This window comes from Lissotriton helveticus, chromosome 9, assembly GCF_964261635.1.
Source record: "Lissotriton helveticus chromosome 9, aLisHel1.1, whole genome shotgun sequence".
Taxonomy (NCBI): domain Eukaryota; kingdom Metazoa; phylum Chordata; class Amphibia; order Caudata; family Salamandridae; genus Lissotriton; species Lissotriton helveticus.
In genome coordinates this window covers 1,126,797,599-1,126,825,083 of record NC_136070.1, presented here as the reverse complement: position 1 = coordinate 1,126,825,083, position 27,485 = coordinate 1,126,797,599, and the positions used below count along the sequence as shown (strand labels likewise).

Genomic DNA, 27,485 nt, shown 5'->3' with positions numbered 1-27,485 from the left:
GGGTATTTGCTTGCCAGGTGCTTTCGACTTTCAGAACTCGGTTTTTAATTTGTGGACTTGAATTCTCGACTAATTTAGTAACGAAAAGGTGAGGGTATGACTCACTACTTGTCTTGAGACCACTATTAATACTGAAACATTTTTCAAATCTAGAATAAAAATCACTAATATCTTCATCTTGTTTCTGTTTACAGGCTGAGATTGCATCCCAGTCTTCTTTTCTCGTTGTCAATAATCTGGGTAAAACTTGAATCAATAATTCGGGTAATTCTTTACATTTATCTCCAAGACCGGTACCTGGTACTCGTGCCTTGTCTTCAGCTTCTAGAGCTGCCCAATCGATCTTTTTCTCTCCCACCTCCCATTCTTTTTCCTTTAACTTTTCATACACCCCTGCGGGTAGCAGAACCTTTAACATTTTAATAATATCTGGGTAAGTATATTCTCCCATACGGAGCATGTCTTTTAATTCTCTATGGAACCCCGCTGGATCTTTGTCATGACAGGGAATTAATTTCTTCATTTCAAGAAGTTCCATCTTTGATATCGGAGTGTATACAAACACTCGTTGCATTACGCCACCCGCCCCTTGGACTGGGTGGACTTCTCGTAACGGATTCTGTCTGTCTATGTAAAATGGTTTACTTTCTGGGGGTGAGACATGAACAAAATGCGGGTTCAGAAACGTTCTATATTTGTGACGTTGTTCTAGAATGACACTAATTAAATCGGTACCTAGACCTCTCCATCTATACTGGAGTAACTCGTTCAGGATATCGTGCAACGGACCTGGATCAGAGTGTTGACCCTCATACAAAGTAATGAGGTACTGGATCATATACATACCCACCAGTCGTTGCTCGGCTGGGGGCAGTTTCAGAAACATTTGTGCCACTATTTCGTCTGGAAAAGTGGTAGAATCAGTAATCCATCGGACTGCTGATCGGGCTAGTTCTTGTTCATGCATGGTGCTTAATTCACTGTAACCGATTCGTGATTTCAGAATGTGATCGGTAGCTTGAAATACTTGTTCTAGAGAACCTTGTTCTGGTGCTGGATGATGGAAAATAGACTTGTGTTCTGGACGTAAATGGCGATCTGGAAATCTAGATTTTCCTACATACGCTATTCTGGCGGAATTCTCGTCTTCCTCTTCAGGATCAGAGATACTTTCTTTCTCGCTTACTTGTGCTGCTTTACGCTGGTCGTGTAACCTTATTATTTCTTTACGAATTTTCTTGTACATACTCTCCATGGCACCGACGGTCTTGTGCTTACCCTCGGCTATATTATCACTCCACTTTGTCAGGATTCTCATTTCGGCGGGATCTTTAGACGGGTAATCTTGTTCTCTTATTAGACAATTGATCAGGAACTTTAATATCATGAGCTGAATCTCGGCTTTCCTTTGAGACATAATCTCGCCAATACTTTCTGGATCATCCCCTGTACGGATGAAACGATATATTCTGTCTAGATCTTCTTTCATATTCGGTAAGGTGACTAGATACTCGGTCACTCTCCTTACACGTAAGGAATATAAAACCATATTATACTCGCCTGGGACTGGATCATAGACACATTCGCTAAGGGCTTGTCTGATTTCTGTGACAGACTTATTACTTTTAGGAGTACGCTGTGATGCTTGAGCATGTAATTCGAGTGCTGATAAACGCTTGTGTGGCGGCGGGGTTTGAGGAGTAGCTCCTCCTGCGGCCCCTAGACTGGAGTCGTCTACTGAGGCTCTACGTCCTGGCAGAGTGGGAAATGGAACTGTAGGCTGGACCGGGGGTACCGTAACAGGTACTCCGGTGTCTGGAGGAGCGGGAAGTGCCTGATTTATAGGGACTGGCGGAGCGCGAACAGGATTTGCATATTCGGGGACTGTGTCGTCCAAATAGGACGAAATAAAAATATCAGCTGCGGTCGGTTTGTGACGTAGCTTGGTCGGAACTAATGGTGGCGGGAAATTACTGGATGCCTCTGGGGTCGCTTTTGGCAAGCCCTCGGCAAGAAGAGGATACATACCCTTAATGAGGGCATGCCTCCGTCTGTCTGACTGTTCGGCTTTGACTTGTTCACCTATCTCGATTAATTCTCTTTCTTGGGCTCGTTCTTGGGATTCTCTACTTAACTCTGACTTTCTGACTTTCTTTTCCGTTCTTCTATGCGCTTCTTTACGCCATAACTCGATGGCATCTTTCTGTGACTGTCTGGCTTTCTTTTTCCATAATGCTTCTTCTACTCGCATGATACATTCGGCATCCCATGTACCCGATACGGGCCATCTATACTTTTCTTCTAACTGTTTGGTATACTCTACCCATAAATCTAGATACAATATGGCGCTTATGCCATGTTTCTGATACATAAAGTGACCTGGACTGTCCCTAGGCGGAACAGGAACCGCTTCCTCTAACAGACCCTTTCTAGTTTTTAACTGACGTAACTTGGAAAATATAGGCATGACTGAACTGTAATCTGGACACAATACAATACACAATAAAAACACGAAATCACATCGCACTCATACCACAACAGTAAAATACATGAAGAACATTATAAATAACAGTTCGAACAGAATATTACCTGGAATACTGAGAACAGAAATAGAACAGATTTTCTCGAGAACGGAACAGACTAGAGTTACTGGATGCACTGCTGTAACAGTACGGAACATACCGGTCCCATAAAGGGACGCATCAAGACCCGTATCCACCTAGGTGAACACTTCGTTTGTGAGTCTGGGCACCACCAACCCACGGACCAGGAGTCAATTTAGATTGGTCCTGTCTAGATACTACCCCAGCAATGGTACTCACCGGGCAGCACGGAACGGAAGGCCTCGGACTGGACTGGACGACGGACGACGAACTTCGGACTTCAGTTACAGGTGGGCCTCCGGATACCTCGGACCTTGGACTCTCGGCTTGGGCTCTGGTCGGGACTCGCCGCGTTCCTCCACCGTCTCGTTTGGATGCTGGACCGCCTCCTCCGTCTCCTCCGTGGGCCTGAGGGATACTTGGAGCAGAAATATCTGCCAGTGCACGGTATGGTTCCGTCACGACTGCAGAGGGTCAGGGGGTCGGCGTGGCTTCACCGACGCGTGGGGAAAGGGCAAGTCCCTGTTCGGGCGCCATTATGTGGTATATAAATAAATAATACCGGATCTATTTTTATATGAATGAATGAATAACAGATAGCTCAATAAAATAAGAGTCAAGATTCGAGGTAGTAGGAGTTTCTGCAGGTTTATTACAGCATAAGGACAGGATCAGGACAACCTGCATAGGATGACCCAGCAGGGGAAAAGAGGCCCAGCAGCTGCTGGGGCTTGGTCTGGGATGAGCGCGCTGACTTTTAATAACAATACATTGACTTATATACATAACGCAAACACATAGCATTACATTGCAGTAGGCGTAGCAGTGGGTGGAGCAGAAGGCGTGACGCGTAGCAGTCGCGAAAGATAACAGTAAAAAGAGGTGTAACTGGGAGTATACATAGACATGTGGTGCAAACGTAACAGAATATGTCATGAATGGGCGGAAACTTTGGAGGGGGCTACCTAAGGAGCCGGGACCTCTAACCTAATGGTGCGCGAAAACTGGCAATGACGTGTTACTAGGAGAAACTGGGGGCTACGAACTCTGTGCTAGGAGCAGAGACTAGAGTCTGGAGGGTCGGAGCGACATGTACCTAAACCCTATCTAGTATCTGATGTTTAGGGAACATGTTGATATAAACTAGAAGTCATGAGGGGAAAAGCTAACTTGATTCTAAGACTGGACCATGCATTATTCTACATGTAGTGCGTGATGAAGAATATTAAATGACCATTTAAATGCAGTATTTCTCTAACATGGAGACGAGAAGGCTAGACAATGACGGAAACTATTGATACAGTTCAGTAGCTTAGGAATGCAGAGAAGGAGGACTGAACTGATAGCTGGAACTATAACATACTTTTGGCAGACTCAGAGGCAGAGCCAAGCTGCACCGGGCACTGCGAGGCAGGAAGTAAGTGAAAGGTCGAGGATACAGGTGGGGGCTGTATCGCTCCTCAGCGAGGCTTTCAGGAGACAGGAGCTGAATCCAGGGTCCGGGCCCTTTTGAGGCCTGGAAACGGGGACTTTTTAATGGAATAACGTGCACACTGAGAAACGTGGCAACGTAACTTTACATAGGCCTGATATTCGTAGTATTCACGAGGACTGGGAGCTGACATACCAGAGGTGGACACAACTGTAATTGCGTCATTAATCAGACATGGGGAATAACATATGCATATTGGTCATGCACACATAACATATGATGGATGAGGCGTAGGGACACAGAACATGGCAAAATTTACTTTTCCACATGGCCTTAGATGGCAGCCTCACTGAACATCAGCAAAATGACTGTAGACAAGTTTTGCAGGCATATCGACATATGTTCTCCCTGATACCCAGTCAGACTAACTGGTGTACCCATGTGGTGGACACTGGTGATAGTCTCCCTGTAAAGAACAAAATGTACAGGCAACCTGACCATGTCAGAGATTGTATCAAGACTGAGGTGCAAAAGATGCTGGAATTAGGTGTCATTGAGCCTTCAGAGAGCCCCTGGGCTAGCCCAGTAGTTCTGGTCCCCAAACCTCACACCAAAGATGGGAAGAGAGAGATGAGGTTCTGTGTGGATTACAGAGGACTTAATGCTGTCACCAGGACAGATGAACACCCTATTCAAAGGGCAGATGAGCTCATAGACAAATTGGCTTCTGCCAAGTATTTGAGCACATTTGACTTGACAGCTGGCTACTGGCAAATCAGGTTAGCTGAGGAGTCTAAAGCCAAGACAGCATTTTCTACTCCAGGTGGGCATTATCAATTTGTGGTAATGCCCTTTGGTTTGAAAAATGCACCTGCCACCTTCCAAAGGTTGGTGAATCAAGTCCTTACTGGGTTGGATGACTTTTGCGCAGCATATCTGGATGATATTGCTGTCTTTAGCTCCACCTGGGAGGATCACCTGGTCCACCTGAAGGAAGTGCTAGAGGCTCTGCAAAAGGCAGGCCTCACTATCAAGGCAACCAAGTGCCAGATAGGGCAGAGTAAAGTTGTATACTTGGGCCACCTTATAGGTGGAGGCCAAGTTCAACCACTGGAGAGTAAGATCCAGACCATAAAGGACTGGTCCCCTCCAACTACCCAGACTCAGATCAGAGCTTTCTTGGGCCTGACTGGGTACTACAGGAAGTTTGTTAAGAACTATGGGTCCATTGTGACTCCTCTTAATGATCTGACATCCAAGAAGATGCCCAAAAAGGTTCAGTGGACAGAATACTGTCAAAAGGGCATTTGATGACCTGAAGAAGGCCATGTGCTCTGCACCTATCCTGAAGAGTCCTGACTACTCAAGAGAGTTCATTGTCCAAACAGATGCTTCTGAGTTGGGAGTGGGAGCTGTGCTTTCACAACTTAATGTAGATGGTCAAGACCAGCCCATTGCTTTATTAGCAGAAGGCTGACCCCCAGAGAGAAACGTTGGTCAGCCATTGAGAGGGAGGCCTTTGCTGTGGTGTGGGCACTGAAGAAGTTGAGACCATACTTGTTTGGCACTCACTTCAAGATTCAGACCGACCATAAGCCCCTCTTATGGCTTAATCAGATGAAGGGTGAAAACCCCAAACTGCTCAGGTGGTCCATTTCCCTACAGGGGACGGACTTTACAGTGGAGCACCGCCCAGGGACTGACCATGGTAATGCAGATAGTCTCTCCAGGTACTTCCACTTAGAACATGAAGACACAACTGGTCAAGGTTAGTCTAATGTCCCTGCGTTTGGGGGGGGGGTTGTGTAGGAGAGTAGGGTCTGCTATCCTATGGTCACCCCAAATTCTTGCTTTTTGCTTCACTGGTTTATGACTTAATGTGGCTGTGGGCCTGCTAATCAGACCCACAGCCTGCTGTTCTCTCTCTAAATTATTGCCAATGTACTTTAGGTGCATTACGAAATTGGAACTGGTTCACCTTATTGGCCCCTGTAACAGTGTACCCAGGTACCCAGGGCATAGGTGCTTCCAAGGCCTACCAGGGGCTGCAGCACGTATTGTGCCACCCCTGGCCTGGCCTCCATATTTGACACAACTGGCTGATCACTCAGCTGGGGTAAGTCGGTGTAACCACCCCTTACTTAGGTGTAGTATGCCTATACCTAATCCAAAATGGACACATATGTTCCTATCAGCCACTCCTATGGAAGGCCTCATCAATCCTGGAGGCAGAGTGCTTGGAAATATGTGAGATGGTGCTCTGGCATGAGCTGAGCCTGTCTGCAGCTTTCGGAACCATGTCCTTTAGCTGTTTCATGATACTGCCATACCATATACTCTTAAGTGCATTATGAACCTCGCGGTTAAATGCTATCTTTGGTTTGGCTTTATCAAAACATGTTGAGTAAGGTGTCATCCGAATTGGAATACTACCCCCTCGCCAGTTCTGGCGACGGGAGTAGCATTCCATCCTTCTAGAGGGATACGACATGTACCTAACCTGAACCCCGGTTAAAGTTAAACAGAGCCTCAACATCACAAAATGGATGCTGCCACCACAGACACAAGTCTGACCTCCTGCTGCTGGGAGTCCTTCCAGCGAGGGCAGCTTGGACAAAGGGTTTCCTGCCTTGGGAGGTGCTAGCACCACCCCAGACAGGATTTTGTGTATTGGGTAGGACAGGGCTGAATAGAATCAGACATGCCTGGGGCACACAAGGTGTCCCTGTGCATATGCCAGTTCAAACCGGTGCTGGGGCTCTCCAGCCCCAGTCTTGGCACGAAGCTGGACAAAGGAAAGGGGGTGTAACCACCCCCCTTCCTGGTCCCACCCAGAGGAGGGACCTAGCAGGTAATCCGACCCCTAGAATTCGAATAAGAGTAGGAGCTATGTCCCAAGACTGCAGATCATCCTGAACTCGACTTGAAACTAAGAAGAAAACTGGACTTCGATATTCTGCTGCACAGAAGACTGAAGAGAACCTCCCTTTTGGCCAAGGAGTGACCACCCTGTGAATACAGGCACCAACCAGCAACTCGACGTCTGCTTTGCCGCTGCCTCCCGCCTCCCGCCGGAGCCCAGAGCCTGACAAGACCCAGACTCCCAGACATCTCAGAGCCCGATCCACAGTCCCTGAAAAGAAGAGACCCGTGGAGGCACCGAGAGACGTGGGACCGGACATCTTGGAAACCCCCCAAAGAGCTGACTGCGCAGCACCCGAGGCACCCTCGACGCTGTGCTTTGGGGTTTGAGAAGCCCTGCCACCGAGCAGCATTTGCACCGAAGATCAGCCCCCCAGCTTCTCCACGATCTGCGTGGGGCCCTTTTGCACATTGCCACTCGATGCGCCATCCCAGTCACTTGCCACACGGCTAGTGGCCATCTTGGCGACGAAAACTACAATTTGCAATGCTGGTCTGGTTGCTCCAGACTGGCCCTTGCTCCCCTGAAAAGGAGCACTCGCTCTGACCTTGCTGGTCCGAGTGTTAGGCTTTTTACACTTCCTGCGTGGCTTGCATTAGTCAAGGCCTGTTTGCTCCAATCAAGTTGCCGACACCGCCATCAGCTAGAGCCGTCGTCGGACAGCTCGTGATCGACTCCTGGACGTCCTTGACCTCTTCGTGTCCACATGGCTGCAGAGACAAGCTACACCTCTTCACCTGTTTGCACCCGACATTGCCTGGTTCCATCCTGGTTCCACGGTAGTAACTGGCTAGTGACTTTGAACATTGTCCCCTCTGCTTTCAGGTCTTCACCTCTTCAGATCCACCCTTGGATCCACCCGAACTCTCCTCGACAACCCGCCTGCAGCATCTTCAGCTCCAAGCACCATCGACCTGCGTGACGAAACCCGACACTACTTCGCACCTGTGCACCCGCTTCCTGTGGGTGAGGTAACTCAGCAACGCCGGTGTTCCCACACTGGTATACACCTCTAGTGCCTGTGTCTAAAGTTTTATCCTTGTAGGTCCATCGGAAGGTTCCTTAAACACTAACTTTGTAACCTTTACGCACCATTGACTTAACATTGGTGCATGCGTGCACTTTGAGCACTGCACCCGAGTCCCGCGGCGTTTCCCGACTTCATCACTGCTAGTCTCGAACAGCTCCAGCGATTCCCCAGGCCCTAGGCCTCTTTCCTTTCCCCATAGTGGTTCTTATACCACTATTTTAGTATATGGTTTAGGTGGCCCCTAGGGCTCATCCATATTGTGCAACTTTTGTATATTTAAACTGTGTTTTGTTTTAACGCATTTGCTTCTGTGCTCATAAAGAGTATAGGGGATATTTGTAGAAATAAATCTATATATATTTTCAATATATATCTGTGTGGTGTCCTTTCATTTGGTATTCAAGGGGATTGTGTATGGTAAAACAGCTTGCTTCACATGCCTTTACAGAGTTTAGCCTAAGACTGCTTTGTCCACGCTACTAGGATAGCTGGTCTATTAAGGTTGACTTACAACCAATCATCTTAAGGGTTGCTTGGCATGGTACAAGGTGATCACTAGAACTAGTGAGCATCATATACCAGGCCAACTTCTCACACTAACTTATTTCCTGGGGTTACAGTTTATAAGCTCAATTTGCACAAGTCTCTAATTATACCTTTCAATATAATTTGTACAAAGGACATATGCACAGGTTCCCATATAGTTCATTGTTCTAAAATTAAATATTTAGATTAGTGTTTTTCTACAGCTTGGGAAAAAACTGTTACATTGAATTTTGATTATATAACTCTTAAATGTAATATTTTTATTTTAAAATGGTCTCTTTTATATTTATTATAGTGATACAGATTAGATCTATCTCACAAAAAGTGGTGAGAGGTCTTGAAGACATATTCTTCTGTTCTTACTATCAAATATGTACTCATAATAGAGGAATAGTGCTACTCTGTGATCACCAGTCTTGGACAGATATATATATACGATTGGCAATTGCAAGGCTTTCACCCATGAAGTGTGGCATCCCTTATAATTAGTCATTCTTACACTCAATTTCATGTGAGTTCAAGTGGGAACCAACCATCATTGGTGGGAGCGAGGTTTGGTACATTGTCAAAGGAAACACAGTCTCCAAAAGCCAGAGACACAAATACAGAATTTGCTATCAGTTATGGATGAGGGTTTTTAGTACCCTACCATCTATAAAGTGTCTACATGTTTCAGCTGCCTTGCTAGAGCCTGCTGGTTCTTATGGGTTTCTCCAAGACCAATGCAAGTCTCTGTTCTAAATCCATATTGTCTAGTAGTCAGCCTCCTGGACATATGCATTCACTGGTGTTCAAATAATACGGTTCCCTGTTATAAGGGTGGAGGACGTTCCTCATCGACTGATTTCTATTGAGAAATGAGAGATGAGAGAGCATCCAGCAACTCACAGAATTAGTATTCAACTTGAATTAATAGAATTAAGTAATACAAATAGTGCTGGCATATGGTCACAGCACACAGTGATGGGGTTCCATTCTATACATGCTAGGTGTAAATAGGTATGTGTGATGAACTAATCAAATGTAAAAAAAACCTAAATAACAAAACAACCATATTTTAATACGTTAGATGATTAATTTGTCTTATCCCAGGGAAGAGAAGGGGGTGACCTCCAAGTAACCAAAAAAACCTCTAAAGAAATACACTTGGAACTTGAACAAAGATGGATAGACAGAGTTGGTAGTTCACATAGGGGTCTAAGCAATGACATAGCACTGAAGAGGGTAATATTTTAAAATGCAATTATAATAGTCAGTATTCATTATGAAGACTCAGTGATGTACGATATATAGTTCAACATGCAGATTATTTTTTATCCATTGACATCTAGAAGATGTCTGTACATCTTTAGTTATTTCATGGGGCTTAAACCAGTCCAAGATGGCAGCTATATTTTTGGACTCATTCACTTTCTCTATATGTTTAATTAGTATCTTTGTATCTCTGATATTTAATTGCCGTTTTGTCAGTAATTAGTTCACTTCATTAAAAGGTCCAGTAAATGAAGATGTGAACATACACAACAGAATATAAGACATCATTACTAAATGGTAAACATACTCAAGTGACGTTCTAATTATTTTCAGCAAAGTACCATAAACACAGATAGGCCTCTTTTCAATTGCTCCAGTGCAGCAGATTTTTATTAAACACCATATGAGCTAATTATATATGGGTCCCATTAACTCCAAGGGAGTGGAATTAGTAAGGATTATGGGTGGAACCCTGAGAACTACCTGGAATTCCACAGACTTTGCAATTCCTGGTGGGATCGATAACTCTGTTACCAGCAACATCGATGACTAAGTAACAAAAAATATGACCCCTGGAACTTACAATATTTTACAGTAGAGACACAAACTAAATGCAGTTGTCAAGACTGGCAACTAACTGTGAGTAGCAGCTCAGAGCCTGGTGTGAGAATTTTGCCTGGCATATGCTGTCTACTAGTTCTAGTGGGCACCTAACACCAGTCTAAACAACCCTTATCGATGATAGGTTTAAGACAACCTTTATTGAAAGCTATCCTAGTGGTAGCTATGGAGAGCATGATGGGGAGCACACAGTGTTGTTTAAATGCCCCTCACACACCAACAGGCCCCTTGGTGTCATGCTTCATCATCGGGGCCTTCGCACCCCTCTACGGGATGCGGCGTGCTACGACTCACGAATACGCAGGAGCACTTGATAGTGAACTATGTGAGGGAGAGTGTTTCTAAGGGAAAGTGTGAGTGAAGTGAGGTGAAAAAAGTGAGTTACTTAAAAAATACCTGGCACGTAGGAGAAAAATTATTTATTATATCCTCGGCTGGTATTGTTAAAAAGGTGCAAAAATGGGTTGTTTGAATACGAATTAGGGTATTACAACCAAAGTGTCAACATGTTTCGGAGCGCAGGGGCTCCTTCTTCAGGACAAGGATATGCACAATATCCTCACCTTATTCACATGAAATGTAAAAGTGTATAAAATCCTTTTCTTAAAAAAAGAAATGTGTAATATACCTAACAATGTTAATTGTAAAGGTGAGTTCAGTTGCGCCCAATTGGCGTTGCAGAGAACCTGTGAAAAGAAGACACAATAAACAAGATTGTCTACTGTACAAGAATTCAGGAAAAAATGGTTCCTTAGAGTACAAGGGTAAGTGGTAGAACCCAAATGAGGTTCAAAACACCCTGTAAACATGAAAATGACAAGAGACAAACATACACAAAAACACATACAACTACAATTAAATTGTTCTCCCATTTAAGGTGAAAAAGAGGGAGAGGAAAAGTTGTTCAAGGCTTACTTATTGTTCTCAGTCTGATCACCTCATGAGCCTATGCGTAGTATTGGGGGGGTCCTTCCATACTGCTCAGTAAAGGAACCTAGAGAGTATTCAATAATGGGCTTAAGTTGTAGAAAGTACAACGTGCCAAGAGTACCAACGTAGTCCCAGTTGCCAACCTTACTCACGGTTACTGCATAGCAAATCGCCTGCCTTCCCCTCAACGCTGCTCCGAAGAAGTGAGGATGGATTATGGCGGTTTTCTATTTATACTCCTCTAACAGACTGATTAATGTGGACAATTGAATGATTGAAAACGGAAAAGTATGCCCAAATACGGAGTAAATCCGCCCTTCTATTCCGGTACTGCGCGCCGGGTGTAGTGCCGGTTGCAGACGCGCATGCGTGTATTCAATTATAGTACAGGGATTACTGCGCATGCACGGCCTGAGATGTAAGCGCGCATGTGCAGAAGGCTCACACTACTCGCGAGTCCACTACAGAGCGCTGAATGGAATAGGCACGTAATAAAGGAACGGAATAGTGACTAAGAGTGCTTGCATGTAGCAACTCAGATTACTGCGCAGATTTTTAAAGGAAAAAAACGCAAGTGAAGTGGTTTAGATCGATAATCACAAGCAAACTATTGCGATCTCCGAACACTTATACTAGAACAGTGTTGTGAGCAGGTATATGAGGCTCAATCATTAAGTACAATGCTTTGGAGAGAAATATATTACTGAAGAGGTTATTTTTAGATTGCAGCAATGGTCGCAGGGTGTGGACACGTGACTTATGTCAGGACCAAAGCTATGCCCAAAATTACATACTGTAAACACTAAATGTTATATGAACTGGTACTCATGAAACTTGAAAAATAAAAACTTGAAACTCATCGCAAAAGGCTCCAGGGAATGGAGTCATTGAGGCCAATGGTGTCGGTCCCCAAACGGTCCCCAAACGGAACACCCACCGTTGCTCTTTTTCCAAGAGTCCAACCTCTGAAGGTAACTGTTTGATCACTGTCCACTGCAGCTCGTTGACACAGTGTTGGTGTTCCAAAAAGTGGGTTGACATTTTGGTTGTAGCCTTTTTACAGCGGATATTACTTTTGTGTTCGTTAATCCTTATTCTTACTGATCTCGTTGTCATTCCCACATATTCCTTACTGCACGGGCATGTGATCAAGTACACAACATTCTTGCTGTTGCAATTAGTAAATGCACGTTGTTCCCAGCTAGTGCCATTGGAAAAAGTCAAGGTTTGGCTTTTTTTGGTGAGGTGACAGTTGTTGCAATTACCACACGGGTGATGGCCCTGTATTCCTTGGAGCCTAGTCTGATTCTCTCTGATGGGCGAGGGTCTAGTATGGACAAGCATGTCTCTCAGATTCCTGCCTCGTCTATGTGCAAACAAGGGTTTGTCCAGTGATAGAGTGCCACTTGAAAGAATACGCCAATGTTTGTTAACCAATTTGGCAACCTGGTTGGTTACTGGGCTGTATGTGGTAACACAGACTGTTCTGTTAACCTGATCGTCTTTGTGTGGGTTGTCTTCCAAAAGAGCCTCTCGGTGGTTATTCCTGGCTCTCTTCATAGCCTTCTGGATCACTGGGTCAGGGTATTTTCTTTGTCTCAGTTTGTGACTCAGGTCCTTCGCCTGACTTTTGTATTTTGCTATATCACTGCAGTTCCGACGCAGTCGGAGGAACTGCCCATATGGTAAGTTTTCCCTCAGGTGACGTGGATGAAAACTGTCAAACCTGAGGAGACAGTTCCTGGCCGTAGGTTTGAAGTGGGTCTCCGTTTTCAAAAAACCTGCCTCATGATATATGTTCAAATCCAGAAAGACCATGGTCATGTTAGACATTTGGTGGGTGAATTTGAGGAACGTGTTCTGGTCGTTGAGCCAGTGCATGAACTCAGAGATCGAATTCTCATCCCCTTCCCAGATCACCAAGATGTCGTCGATATATCTTCGCCACATCTGGATCCTCCCTCTGAAAGGGTTGTTGGGATGGAGGATTTTGGTAGATTCCAAATGATGGACATATAGTCCCGCCAGGCTAGGGGCAAAAGTGCTTCCCATGCTGGTCCCATGGCTTTGCCAAAACAAAGTGCCTTCATACTCAAAAAAGTTCTTTGTGAGCGCTAATGAGATACATTCCATCACTACATTGCGGGGAGTATGGTATCTCCAATTGGTGGAATGGAGTACGTCGGAACTGCAGTGATATAGCAAAATACAAAAGTCAGGCGAAGGACCTGAGTCACAAACTGAGACAAAGAAAATACCCTGACCCAGTGATCCAGAAGGCTATGAAGAGAGCCAGGAATAACCACCGAGAGGCTCTTTTGGAAGACAACCCACACAAAGACGATCAGGTAAACAGAACAGTCTGTGTTACCACATACAGCCCAGTAACCAACCAGGTTGCCAAATTGGTTAACAAACATTGGCGTATTCTTTCAAGTGGCACTCTATCACTGGACAAACCCTTGTTTGCACATAGACGAGGCAGGAATCTGAGAGACATGCTTGTCCATACTAGACCCTCGCCCATCAGAGAGAAACAGACTAGGCTCCAAGGAATACAGGGCCATCACCCGTGTGGTAATTGCAACAACTGTCACCTCACCAAAAAAAGCCAAACCTTGACTTTTTCCAATGGCACTAGCTGGGAACAACGTGCATTTACTAATTGCAACAGCAAGAATGTTGTGTACTTGATCACATGCCCGTGCAGTAAGGAATATGTGGGAATGACAACGAGATCAGTAAGAATAAGGATTAACGAACACAAAAGTAATATCCGCTGTAAAAAGGCTACAACCAAAATGTCAACCCACTTTTTGGAACACCAACACTGTGTCAACGAGCTGCAGTGGACAGTGATCGAACAGTTACCTTCAGAGGTTGGACTCTTGGAAAAAGAGCAACGGTGGGTGTTCCGTTTGGGGACCGACACCATTGGCCTCAATGACTCCATTCCCTGGAGCCTTTTGCGATGAGTACCAGTTCATATAACATTTAGTGTTTACAGTATGTAATTTTGGGCATAGCTTTGGTCCTGACATAAGTCACGTGTCCACACCCTGCGACCATTGCTGCAATCTAAAAATAACCTCTTCAGTAATATATTTCTCTCCAAAGCATTGTACTTAATGATTGAGCCTCATATACCTGCTCACAACACTGTTCTAGTATAAGTGTTCGGAGATCGCAATAGTTTGCTTGTGATTATCGATCTAAACCACTTCACTTGCGTTTTTTTCCTTTAAAAATCTGCGCAGTAATCTGAGTTGCTACATGCAAGCACTCTTAGTCACTATTCCGTTCCTTTATTACGTGCCTATTCCATTCAGCGCTCTGTAGTGGACTCGCGAGTAGTGTGAGCCTTCTGCACATGCGCGCTTACATCTCAGGCCGTGCATGCGCAGTAATCCCTGTACTATAATTGAATACACGCATGCGCGTCTGCAACCGGCACTACACCCGGCGCGCAGTACCGGAATAGAAGGGCGGATTTACTCCGTATTTGGGAATACTTTTCCGTTTTCAATCATTCAATTGTCCACATTAATCAGTCTGTTAGAGGAGTATAAATAGAAAACCGCCATAATCCATCCTCACTTCTTCGGAGCAGCGTTGAGGGGAAGGCAGGCGATTTGCTATGCAGTAACCGTGAGTAAGGTTGGCAACTGGGACTACGTTGGTACTCTTGGCACGTTGTACTTTCTACAACTTAAGCCCATTATTGAATACTCTCTAGGTTCCTTTACTGAGCAGTATGGAAGGACCCCCCCAATACTACGCATAGGCTCATGAGGTGATCAGACTGAGAACAATAAGTAAGCCTTGAACCACTTTTCCTCTCCCTCTTTTTCACCTTAAAGGGGAGAACAATTTAATTGTAGTTGTATGTGTTTTTGTGTATGTTTGTCTCTTGTCATTTTCATGTTTACAGGGTGTTTTGAACCTCATTTGGGTTCTACCACTTACCCTTATACTCTAAGGAACCATTTTTTCCTGAATTCTTGTACAGTAGACAATCTTGTTTATTGTGTCTTCTTTTCACAGGTTCTCTGCAACGCCAATTGGGCACAACTGAACTCACCTTTACAATTAACATTGTTAGGTATATTACACATTTCTTTTTTTAAGAAAAGGATTTTATACACTTTTACATTTCATGTGAGTAAGGTGAGGATATTGTGCATATCCTTGTCCTGAAGAAGGAGCCCCTGCGCTCCGAAACATGTTGACACTTTGGTTGTAATACCCTAATTCGTATTCAAACAACCCACTTTTGCACCTTTTTAACAATACCAGCCGAGGATATAATAAATAATTTTTCTCCTACGTGCCAGGTATTTTTTAAGTAACTCACTTTTTTCACCTCACTTCACTCTCACTTTCCCTTAGAAACACTCTCCCTCACATAGTTCACTATCAAGTGCTCCTGCGTATTCGTGAGTCGTAGCACGCCGCATCCCGTAGAGGGGTGCGAAGGCCCCGATGATGAAGCATGACACCAAGGGGCCGGTTGGTGTGTGAGGGGCATTTAAACAACACTGTGTGCTCCCCATCACTTTAGGGACCACCGCCACTTTTGAGTGGATTCCACTTTGTTTGATCATATTAACTAGGGAGACCGAATCCACTGACTCTCTCTCTCCCCCTTCTGGTTATATACAAGCTATGGAGAGCAGCCTTCAGGCTTAGTCTTGAAGGAGTGTAAAGCAGCTTGGTTTACCAGATTATAACCCCTTGAATGACCAAATGAAAGGAGAACCACACAAGGTATATATAAAATATATGTATTTATTTCTAAACACCCTCTACTAACTTTATGAGATTAGAGAACAAGATACACAATATCAACACGATAGAACTTCAGTAAATAGAACAATATACAATGAGCCCCAGGGGGAGACCAAACCATATATTAAGAAAGTGGTATAAGAACCACGACTTGACTAGACACAGTGCCTAGAGCATGTAGAATCACCAGGACCCCAAGGAACCACCCAAGGTAATGACACAGGGGACCCCAGGGGGGGTACGTGTACAGTGTGAGAACACAGCAGCGAGCTCCGTTAGCTTCTATGGGGAAAGTCGCGGTTGGAATTTTAAAGATAAAGGACACTTAGGAGAGGACTTTGAGCAAACCCCTTTAGACTTAGGGGGTTCTAGGGCCAACACCCACAGGAGCACTGGAGTACTCGAGTTACCTCACCCATGGAAGCCGGGTGCATAGTGTCAAATAGTGTCGGGAATCGTCTTTGATTTCAATGGCGACCTGCTGCAAAGAAGAAAAGTGTCCAGTGTGATCCATGCCTGGGTCGAAGATCAGAAGAACCTGAAAGCAGAGGGGACAGACTCTGGGTCACTTCTTAGTGACCAGGGGCACGACAGACGAATTCCCACCGATGTTGGATGCTTCAGGTGCGAAAAGGTGAAGCTTGACTCTGCAGCCACCAGGACCAGGAGGCGTCGATGACACCAGGATCTTGATTCAAGCTGTCCCATGAAGGATGTCGAGTGCTGCTGTGTCGGTGTGCGGATTGAACACAACAGGCCTTGGCAACAGCAACCCACACAGGAAGAGAAAAAATGCTGCGGTGCGGACCAGCAAGGTCCGGGGGACTCCCCAAGTGTTGTAGACCAGGGAAGCCCAACTAAACTTATTGTTGCTTTTACTGGGACCCACCGGTCGACGGATCAGGGATCGCGAAGGGACCTCAAAAGGAATCACACAAAACCATCCCACTGGACACTTGGTGAGTGTAGGCCTGTAATCTTCGGTGTAAGTGCTGCTTGGGGTTTGGACTACAAATGGCCCAAAGTACAGCCCCAAGGGTAGCCAAGAAGCATATGCACTTGCAAATTTACACAGTGTCCAAGGGTTCTGGTTCCACTGTCCCCACGAGGGCTACAGGTCTCAGCTTTGAGAAAAGGTCAGGGCACTGAAGTCATGCACTGGTACAAGTATATTGTTCAATGGGGTTGGGCAATTATGGTAGTGCAAGAGCTGGGAACCTGACCTCTCTAGTTCCCTCAACTTTTGGATGACCAAAAACACAAGATTCACATATGCTCAGCACATACCCTGATAATATATAATACGTGTCACAAGATTAATAATCCTAATAAATCAAAATTGAACAATAACCAATAGACAATCCTCCAAAGAAAGTATACAGAGTGGCAAATTGCCCCTTGTTTTTGTTTATGTTCGCTGTTCCTACGATCTCGGACGCCACGCTGAACGCTACATAAACAAAAACAAGGGGCAATTGCACCACCTTGGAAGTTTTTTGAAGATATTGACAACGGGCCTAATGAAAAGAAAAAGAAAAATATTTTGAATTTTCAAAAAACAAAACGATTTCTTTCTTTTATGAATAATTCATCTTACTAATTGAAGTTCTCGATGCTGTGCCACTCTAGAGTTGGGTATTTACTTACAGAAAGCCTTGAAGAAGTCTCATGGAGACGAAACACGCCGCGTCGGCAATGATGGCTATGATTTTGCTCTGTATTTTAAATGATTGATCGTCCATCAAAAAAATGTATTGAAGAAGAAAATAAGTTTTTTCACAAAAAACTTTTGGCACTCTGTATACTTTCTTTGGAGGATTGTCTATTGGTTCTTGTTCAATTTTGATTTGTTAGGATTATTAATCTTGTGACACGTATTATATATTATCGGGGTATGTGCTGAGCATATGTGAATCAGGTCTCTGCTTTGCTGGGAACTCGGATCGGCCACTGGGAAGTCTGGGAACCCACCTCCTGTGTTGCAAATTCTTCAGAGTCCGGCGGGAGCTTTGGAGATGCAAACCGGTCAGATGCGTCTTAGGTGCCTGCCTTGCAGGGGAGTAACTCCTTTACTTCAAGGGAGATTCTTCAGTCATCTAGCGCCTTGTAGGTCATCAAAGTTCTATGATTATGTATCAGAGTTGTGTCCAGGTTAATCTAAACTCCTGTAGCCAGGGGTTAATTTCTTATACACAAGGAAGGGGTGGGACAAACTCTAGGGACCCACCTATGGGAGGGTCAGGAAAGAGGGGTGGCTACAGTCATTCCCTTTGTCCAGTTTCTCACCAGAGAAGGGCTGCTAGCCCCTGCAACTGGTTTGAGCTGGACTATGCACAGGGAAACCAAATGTGCCCCCAGTGCAGACTTCAAAGCACTCTTGGAGTGCACCCACCCAGCCCCAATACACAAAAGCCTGTCTGGGAGGTAATGACAACGCCCTGTGACAGGAAACCTATTGCCCAGACCTCCCCTGCCAGAGTTTTGTCCAGCAGAAGGAGGGCAGACTTGTGTCTGTGGCTGGCATCATCCTGTTTGTGATGCCAGGGCTCTGTTAGCTGGTACCGGGTATACCGGTGCTGTCATGACTCTCCCTCTAAAAGGGTGGGATCATACTCCCACACCAGTTATTGGTGTGGGGGTATGATTCCAGAGTGTTTGACACCAAACCCGACATGTTTCCATGCAGCCATTCCAAAGTTAGCATTTACCGTTTGGTTATAATACACTTAAGAGTATATGGTCTGACTGCATCACAAACAATCCCAGAATAAAGGTTCCACAAGCTGCAGAGGAGCTCTGCTCATGCATGGGCACCCTCTCACATGAAACCGAGCACTCTGCCTTTAGGATTGTTAAGGCCTGCCATAGGGGTGACTGATAGGTTTACATGCGCAGTGATATGGAGAGATATAGTGAACCTATATCTCAGTAAGGGGTGCATGCACCACCTTACCCAGGCTGCAGTAGTCATTTTGGAAGGCTTCCCAGGGGTGGCATAATACATGTTGCAGCCCCTGGTAGGCCTCTGGGGTACCTATGCCCTGGGTACATAGTATACCATATACTAGGGACTCATAAGGGTACCCCAGAATCCAATCTGGTGTGTACCTAAAGTACTGGTAATCAATTAAGAGAGGAAGCAGCTAGGCTGGGCTCCTGGTTAGCAGGGCCCCAGCCAGACTAAAGTCGATAAACAGTGAAACATCAGCAAAAAGTGGGGGTAACTATAAGAGCAGATCCTACTCTCCTTCACTTGGTATTCATAAACTACCTACAGCAGTAACAACACTGGTGGTTGTATTTAGTAGCTGGGGTAACTACACCAAGGTTGACATAGATAACAGGAGGAAGGAGGACAAGGGCAAAGGAAGCATAATGTCAGACTGAATGATAATATTAGTGGAAATTCAGAATTGAAGTAAAAACATGAAGAGTAATATATGAGGAGAACAACAGGCTCTTCTTGCAGGAAACAGGGAAATAAACAACATTTCCTGAAGATTAGTGAGAGCATGAAAACAGTTGTTAAGCACTGAATATGGCATCTAACTCCCTTTTCATTGAGGGTATTAAGCAAATGACAATGTTCTTGATGGATAGCCTCTCATTGGGTGTGTGCAAAGACAGAGTTGCTACACCTTTGCACACGTACAGTCATCCTAATGCAAAGAGGAAGAAAACTAGGACCTTTTTTACTGCCTTTATCCCTGCGTGCCTGCCAGCTTATGACTTCCATTTATATGGCGACTGTCTTGCTTTTCCTCGAAGTGACTCCAGAAGATCCCTGGAAGACACTTATACCTTCATGACGATTCCCATACACACACAGCATGATGCGGGTAGATCTTGATGTGTGGTGGTAGTTGACAGCAATGCAGAAGTAGATGGTGGAAGTTGAATAGAAATGCAAAATGTAATGAATTATGAAGCTGCTGACTTTCTCTGCTTTGCTGGGAACTAGAAGGTGAGAAATGGGTAATTGTTGCCAGTTCCAAGCGGCGCAGAAGAAAGTAGAACAATGCTAACTTGATTCTGGCATGAGGCACTGAGTTCAGCATTAATCTTCAAATAGTTAAATTAATTTCTTTCTCAGTCCTGTGCAATCATCTGTATATGTTATCATTCCTTGGGTGCTCTATGCATTTATTGGTTGGAGATTAGCAAGCTGGAGTATCAGTCAAACTTCAGAAAAATAAATATGTCTGTGTCTAGTATGGAAAAAATGTACATTTGAAAACCTTATTTATTGTGTCTTGTTCATCAAATACTCCTCCAAATCACGCCAGAATACTTGCCCCCACTTCATTCCATCCAACCTGGCCTCATTGACCATTTCCTTCCTCTGTACTTCTCCTGTGCTGTAGGAGTCCATGAACCACTGACCCTTAAACTGTCTTTGCGGCTTCACCTCCGTGGAGTGGGAACCAAAAAGCACTAGGGTAATCAACTCACTGTGCTCTCTACCACAGGGCAGGCATCTGTCAGAAATAGAATGAGAGCCTCAGGGCCCGATTCACAAAGAGCATCTGCACTCATGCGGAGGCCCCGTAGTCATGACAGGGGGCCACATTCAAGGCAGAACCTCTGCAACGACAAACTGCAATGCGAAGCTCCCGCCATGAGTGCGGGAACGCGCACACGACTGCGGGCCCCCGCTCATTACTGTGAGGCCCCCACCATGAGTGCGGAGGCCCTTTTTGAATTGGTCCCTGTGTGTCTTTAGAGATGGTGCTAGAGGGGGGTGGTCCCCTAGTCTGAAGGGCTTATTGAACTGTGCTTGTATAGAGCAACAATGAGAAATACTGAAAGTTGCAAACCTGTGTATCCCTTTGTGACCCATATAAAGCTTTGGCAACTTTTCTCTTGTACTGCTGCATAGACCGATTCACTAGAAGCCACATAGTTAATTGTTGCCAGATGGTGATTAAACTAAAAACATACTCTAATCTAGGGCTTACTGTATTGTGGACTATAGGATTAGATTAACTATTTATACTTAATAGAAATAAAGGCTTATTATTCAGTAAGAAACATGGTCATTTTTCCCATTTTGTCATTATTGAAAAGATTGTAATCCATGTTCATGAACATTAATGTTCCTTAAAAAATAAGCATAATAGAAGCTTATGTTACTAGAGGTCAGTGGACGTAATTTAGATAGGAAGTTCCAGGGTTGCGGGAGTTGCAACAGTCTCTTGCACACCAAATATATTTACGCGGTCACCAACTAACTAAGTCAAGGACTCAAGGGGAGGAATCCGCTTATAACTTTGGGGTGGCAAGACTATTACTGGGACTTCCTTGATCTGTAGGAAAGCACTTGATTTGCTGTTTTTGAAGGGTCTTTTATGTTAGGGACCCCTCAAGCTCACTTTTCTCCTCACATGTATCAACGTTAAACAATATGTAGTATTATGAATTTAGATACTTCAGTCGCCTTGTAACGGACAGCAACCGCAGCCACAATGTGCAATTAATGTAGGCTGGATGAAATGTGTTTTACTGTATAGGCAACATTATTTGATGCTTCGATGTTTATTGCAAAGATTGAGAAGGACCCTGTTCATAGAGATTGCACTCTTTAGTAAGGTACCATAATAGTTTTAGGTACACAAATGCAGCGTTATATTACCACCAAAGTAATATTGTCAGTAAGCAATCACATAGTCAAGGTTAAATTGAGTCTCGCACTTTGCCTCAGCATATGAAACTTTCTTAACAATAGTGTTTTCAGATCATATAATCAGATCACATTTATTACATTTGCATGTTTTAGAGGAATACAATGCTAGAGCTTTCTGGAAGAATGGTAATCTATTATGGGGTCTTTACATGCATTCACAAAAGCAGGAAGCCTGAAGCAAACTTTCATAGGGAATTGTTCTGGAATTTAGAATGCCATACCACTTGCCTTTAGGACAAAACCCTCTCAAAAGAACATCAAAGGAGAACTTAAAAGTCCTTCTCTTCCAGCACTCACTGTATTATAATGGGAGAGTATGAAAAAAGTTCCCTTGACCCAGGTTGTTGGAAAGTGGTGTATTAGTAGAGATAAGTAGGGACTTACCACTAGTCATAAGGCCACAATAAAAGGTTCCATCAAGGTCTCAATTAATTATTATCTTGCTCAACGCTTGGTAGCTGGCAATGAGCAGACAGTTGGGCAAAGCATTTAAAAACACCAATAAATTAAATACATCAAGAGTTCTTTACAATTGCTTCCAGAAGTGTTCCTTGATGCAGGCAAGCGGTCCACAGCTCCAGCCAAGGGTTCAGATGCTCTGGTTTGCCTCTTGGTGCCTGGGACTACAAATCCCATACTGCACCTGACAAATTTATGGAGCTTTTTGCAAACTTTGCTACAATTATTTGGAACTTCTTCCTGAAGTTCCTCTTGTGAGTTCAACATGTCTAAAACACGAATCCAATGATCTAGAGGCTCTGAGATTGCCCTTGGGATGTTGGGGCTGCGATTCCCAGAATGCACCTGGCCAAATCCTTAAATGCCCACTGGACACACTCCAGGATGGGGACTTCTTGGTGGAGATGATGCAGGTGGGCTCTGTTAACCTGTAGCTTTCACGGAGTCCACTCCTTAATCCTTGTGTAGCCGGGCAAAGTCCTTATGGATGTAGTACCAGATTGTGCAGCAGGTGCAGTCCTTTGGCTGCAGATCAGGGTTCTAACAAGTCAGTCATTCTGCTCCTTGTTGTTTCAGGCAGTAGTTTTGAGTGGCTTGGCAACTCTCCCATATTTATTCAGTGTTTCTGGGCATCAAGCAAGGGGGCATCTCTGACCAATAGGATGCAGGGTGCCACCCTCAGGTATGACCACCACTCCAAAACGTGGCATATTCTGGTCCCAGAAAGCATTTATATCCAAAATCCAAAATAGAGAAAGCCTCTCCTGAAGTGTTAAATGTGGCTAAACCAACCCAATGGTGTAGCTAAGATTCTCTAACACTCCCCTTCCAGCCCCTTCACTAATCTAAATACAGGGGCTTCTGTGTGGCTGGTGGTGCGGGATGTGGAGGTGAGCCTGTGCTGTCCTAAAGTGTCATTCCCTCTTTGAAGTCTATTTGGATACTTCACCATGTCCTGCCTTCTGCTTCTGCAGTCTCAGTTGTCTTCCCAAAGGAAATTCTTTGTCTCTCTAGTAGGTCACTTCATACCTCATTAGGAAAGCCTGGCAGAGTCTGGCCAATCAGGAGATGGCCGTTGGAAGGCTGGATTTTGGATTTTGACTTACAGAAAGTTCTATACCTTATTTTCTGTAATAGTTATTATAAATCCAACAGTGGCAAGTTGTTGGATTTATCATAACTATCATTTAGATTCTTTGAAAGACATTTCTAGCTTGCCCCTGTCAATTTATATACTTAAATAAATTGTTCTCATGTTAGCCTATGGAGCTAATGTTCTACAATGGGGACAATTGAAACAGTTTTTCTCTCACCAGGACTTATAAAATATTTTTTGTAATGTCCCTGCTTATAGTTACAAGACACCCTACACCTGGAGCACCTAGGGGAGAACATTGGGGCTACATATATACAATTTGGTAGTTTCAGACTTTGGAAGTACTTTTAATTCCAAATTCAAAGTTTCATATCATTTTCTTTTAAAAACAGCCTGCAAGGCACGGATGGCTTTTATAATACTAGCAGGCACTCCAGTAGTGCACACTTGAGTACATTAAGTCTACTGGGCCTCTAAACCTACAAGCCCTACCATATACTAGAGACTTACAGGTAGGTTGTCAGAACCAATTGTACAAAATTACCATGTACTTTTAATCAGAACACAGGCCCTAGGTCTGGTTAGCAGTGCCCAGGGCACAATCATATTCAGAAAACCAGCATCTAGTAGTCAAACTGTGGGCAAAATATGGGGAAGACACTGCAAACAAGTCTCATCAGCATAAATATATTTTTATTTGGGCACAGTACTATCATCTCATAGATCCTGTACTAGAGATTTGATGATGACATTGTGTCTGACACATATGACAAACACTCTGATGCCTGAGAGGTCTAGTTTGTGCCATATAAAACCACAAAAAAAATAAAGTACAAATGAGGTACTACCTTAGAAGTAATATGCCTATTTAGGTCCAAATATTTGCTGGTGGAAAGTTTTTTTCTGCAGTTAGTACTAGTTTATGAGCGAAAAAAACAAATTCTGTAGCAAATTGATTGCAGTCACATAATTAGCACTTCAAGCACATTACAGATTTAGCAAGGCACTCTAAAGGAGGGCCTTCTGATGTTTCACAGAGAAAGAATATGCTACAAGTAATACACGTGTTTATGTTCATTAAAATGATTGCATATACCTTTCAAATTGAAGGGGTAAATTATTAAGACTGGAAACGACAACTATATGCCCTTCTTAGAAGCCGTTCTCCAAGGGCTGTGCCATGTCCATAAATTGACCAATCCTGCATTTTGTTTTAACTAGTGACACCTATATTGGAAAACAGAAGAATTCAACTTGAAACATAATTTATCTCTTTCAGGAATGAAAAGGAAAAATGAATTGACAATTTGCATATTTATATGTTAGCGTGATCTAAGAAGTACCTGGTTTTGTGCCTACACCTAAAAGTACGAGAATAAGGACTTTTTTGGGAAACAAAAAGTTTTAAGTGCTGTCGTTGGTTTTGGCTTCACGGCTTCAGCTGGAATTGTATGATACCTTGCAAGTTACCTACATCCGTCTAACTTGCCTTTTTATTTATTTTGAACTTGGTTCACTAATTGAATAAAAACAAATACAAAGTACACAACATTCTTCATGAAACTGATAATCGCAGAGAACTACAGAAGCATTTTTAAGCAGTGCGTTTAGTGTCATTTTAGCTTTTTAACATAGCAATTTTAAATAAAGGGAGCAATAACAACACTTACCGAACAATTCCCTTTTTTTTCTGCTGGGCAATTTTTCTTTTGCTGTTTTTCAGACTGGATTCTGCTGCTTTTCTGCCGGGCATCTGTAGAGATCTGGAAGAACGCCCTTCACTTTGCATGCCCCTCAGGACTAGAGCATTGTAAGTGCATTGATTTGCAGACAGGTAGTACACATTATAATGTGTTTTTTTCCTGAGGCTGAGCCGAGGTTTAGCTTCTTTCTGAAATTCCATCACCACTTAACTTGCATCTGTTAAGTCCATCACTCAGGGCATTCTTTCGGTTAAACGAGCTATTGACTGGGGACGACAAATCTGCCGTAGCCCAGAGACATTCCAATAAACGCTCCCTTCCTCAGTAAAATATTTAGTTGCCAAAGCTCTGCTTGGAAGCACATGTCGTACAGCTAGCTAGGTACGCTGCAATAATCGGAAGTTTACACGCAAGTAACAACATTCTTATCACCTTATATAGTAAAAATCGAATTACGTACTTTGATGTATGAGCGTACTTACCACGTCTCAGTGTAACACAGAGCTTCAGTAATTTTAAAGTAACACTATGCTCCCTATCTGTCTTTATTACAATGTGCTTACGAGCTGTGAAAATAAAATGTTGCTCAGCACTTTGGTGTGTGCCACTGTGCTACCCATCGGCGATTGTGTCACTGCACTTCCCACTTCTATGTGCAACAGTCAGCTACTGTCTGTATCGAATGTGCTCATAACCGAGGGCTGTAGTACCCTGTTAATCACTTCTGAGTGCAGCAATGTGTTTACCACCTTTAACAAAACATTGAGCTGACCACTAATGCTTGAGAAAATACACTAGACACACAATTGATGGACGGAATGCAGAACAAATCAGAACATTCATCCCCCAGTCAAAAGATCTGGGTTAAATCCATCATTCTTTTGCTCACCATGCCACCCCAGTTTAGACCTGGCCATATCCTCCCTGGACCGGAAACAAGTATCCTAGGACCGGGTTTGGGGTTTCACCCCTCTTCAGCCAGGATAGCTTGATTCCAGTGGCACAGTGAGCCCAGGACCCACGTCTGGGCATACCTGGCGCACTTGGGGCGAGAAAGCAAAAGACACACAATTGATGGACGGAATGCAGAACAAATCAGAACATTCACTCCCAGTCAAGAGAAAATACACTGCCACTTCTGAATGTCACTGTGCACTAATCACCCCGGAAGGTAAATATGTGCGTGCCACATCTCAATCTAACATTGTACTTGGATCTTCTGAATGTAGTGCTATGCTGACCTTCTCTTAACGTAGTAAGCTTTTTTGCAGATTTCTTTTTATTTTGTCTCTGAGTGTAGAATTTGTTTTCCTTGGTTGTTTTCGTTTAAACTTGGCACCGAGCTTCCCAGTCGCATGACCCTTCCATCCTCTCCTTCAAAGCCACATTCAAGAGCCTCACCTCAGGGCTTCTCTCCCTATGCTGACGTTCGTACAAGGTGTGGTCATTATTGATTGGCTGGTCCATAAGCCTAGAGTATGTAGCATTATTACCCATATCAAACCCTATTCCCATGTTTTCCTCCCTCTCCTCATCTCCGCTCAGTACAGTCTCACCTCAGCTTTTCTCACCATTTGTCGGCCCCCTTATGTGATGTGAGCTCTTTTGATTGGCTATCCTGGATCATAGACTGGGTTGGTATGTGCTCCTTATTTAAACCCTCCTCCCATGACACCCCTCTAGAGAAGGTGCTAAATATCTAGAAGGGAATATCGATTTACCACAATATAATAGCCAGCTTATCAAGGACCAAAATAGCGACAGGTAAGTATGTATAGGTAAGTATACATTTACTGTACTTAACTTCATATATATGTACGTTGACAATGCTTACATTTAAAAATAACAACAAAATACTATCTGCTATAAAACAACTTTTGAATGGCACTGAATGAGTGAATACCGTAAGTACCTTAAGCGAGCCATGTTCTGGGTGGGGGGACAGGCGGATTTCTGAAAACAAAACAATGTGGCTGAATAAATAGTTGTATTTTACATCTTCAGCTGTCAAAAAACGTGATAAAAAAGACAGAGGCTTTTCCTTGTATTATTCTTCTGTTTGTCATTTTTCCATCATGCTTTGCTCCCTTCTCTCCTTCCTTCTTTCTGACACTTTTTCACACATTCATCTATTCTCTCCATCCATCCTTCTCTCCACTCCATCTATCCCTCACACCCACCCTTTGTTCTTTCTTTTGGGCTCTCTTTTTCCATCTGTGCCTCCACCCCACAGTCTTGCATTGGTATTTATGAACTTTTGTTTAGAGACCTGGGTCTCCGATCAAAGTCAAAGGACGCAAAAAAAAGAATTGTAAGGTTTTGTGTTCCACACAACTGCCCAGTGGCACCCCCCTGCTCAAGCTGCTAAAGTAGTGGTTTCATGTCTTAAAGGTCCCTAAATGTTGAGGTAATATTAG

At 43.9% G+C, this 27,485-nt stretch overlaps 1 protein-coding gene across 1 annotated transcript in view; it reads right to left on the bottom strand.

The window, feature by feature from the left end:
- Positions 1–25,163, bottom strand: part of C9H3orf49 (chromosome 9 C3orf49 homolog) — a 107,983-nt gene extending 82,820 nt beyond the window's left edge. The window contains exon 1 of the mRNA XM_078662359.1: positions 25,036–25,163. Within this exon, the coding sequence (XP_078518485.1) occupies positions 25,036–25,154 (119 nt within the window). The 5' untranslated portion in view covers positions 25,155–25,163. The remainder of the gene's footprint in view (positions 1–25,035) is intronic.
- Positions 25,164–27,485: the final 2,322 nt, after the last annotated feature.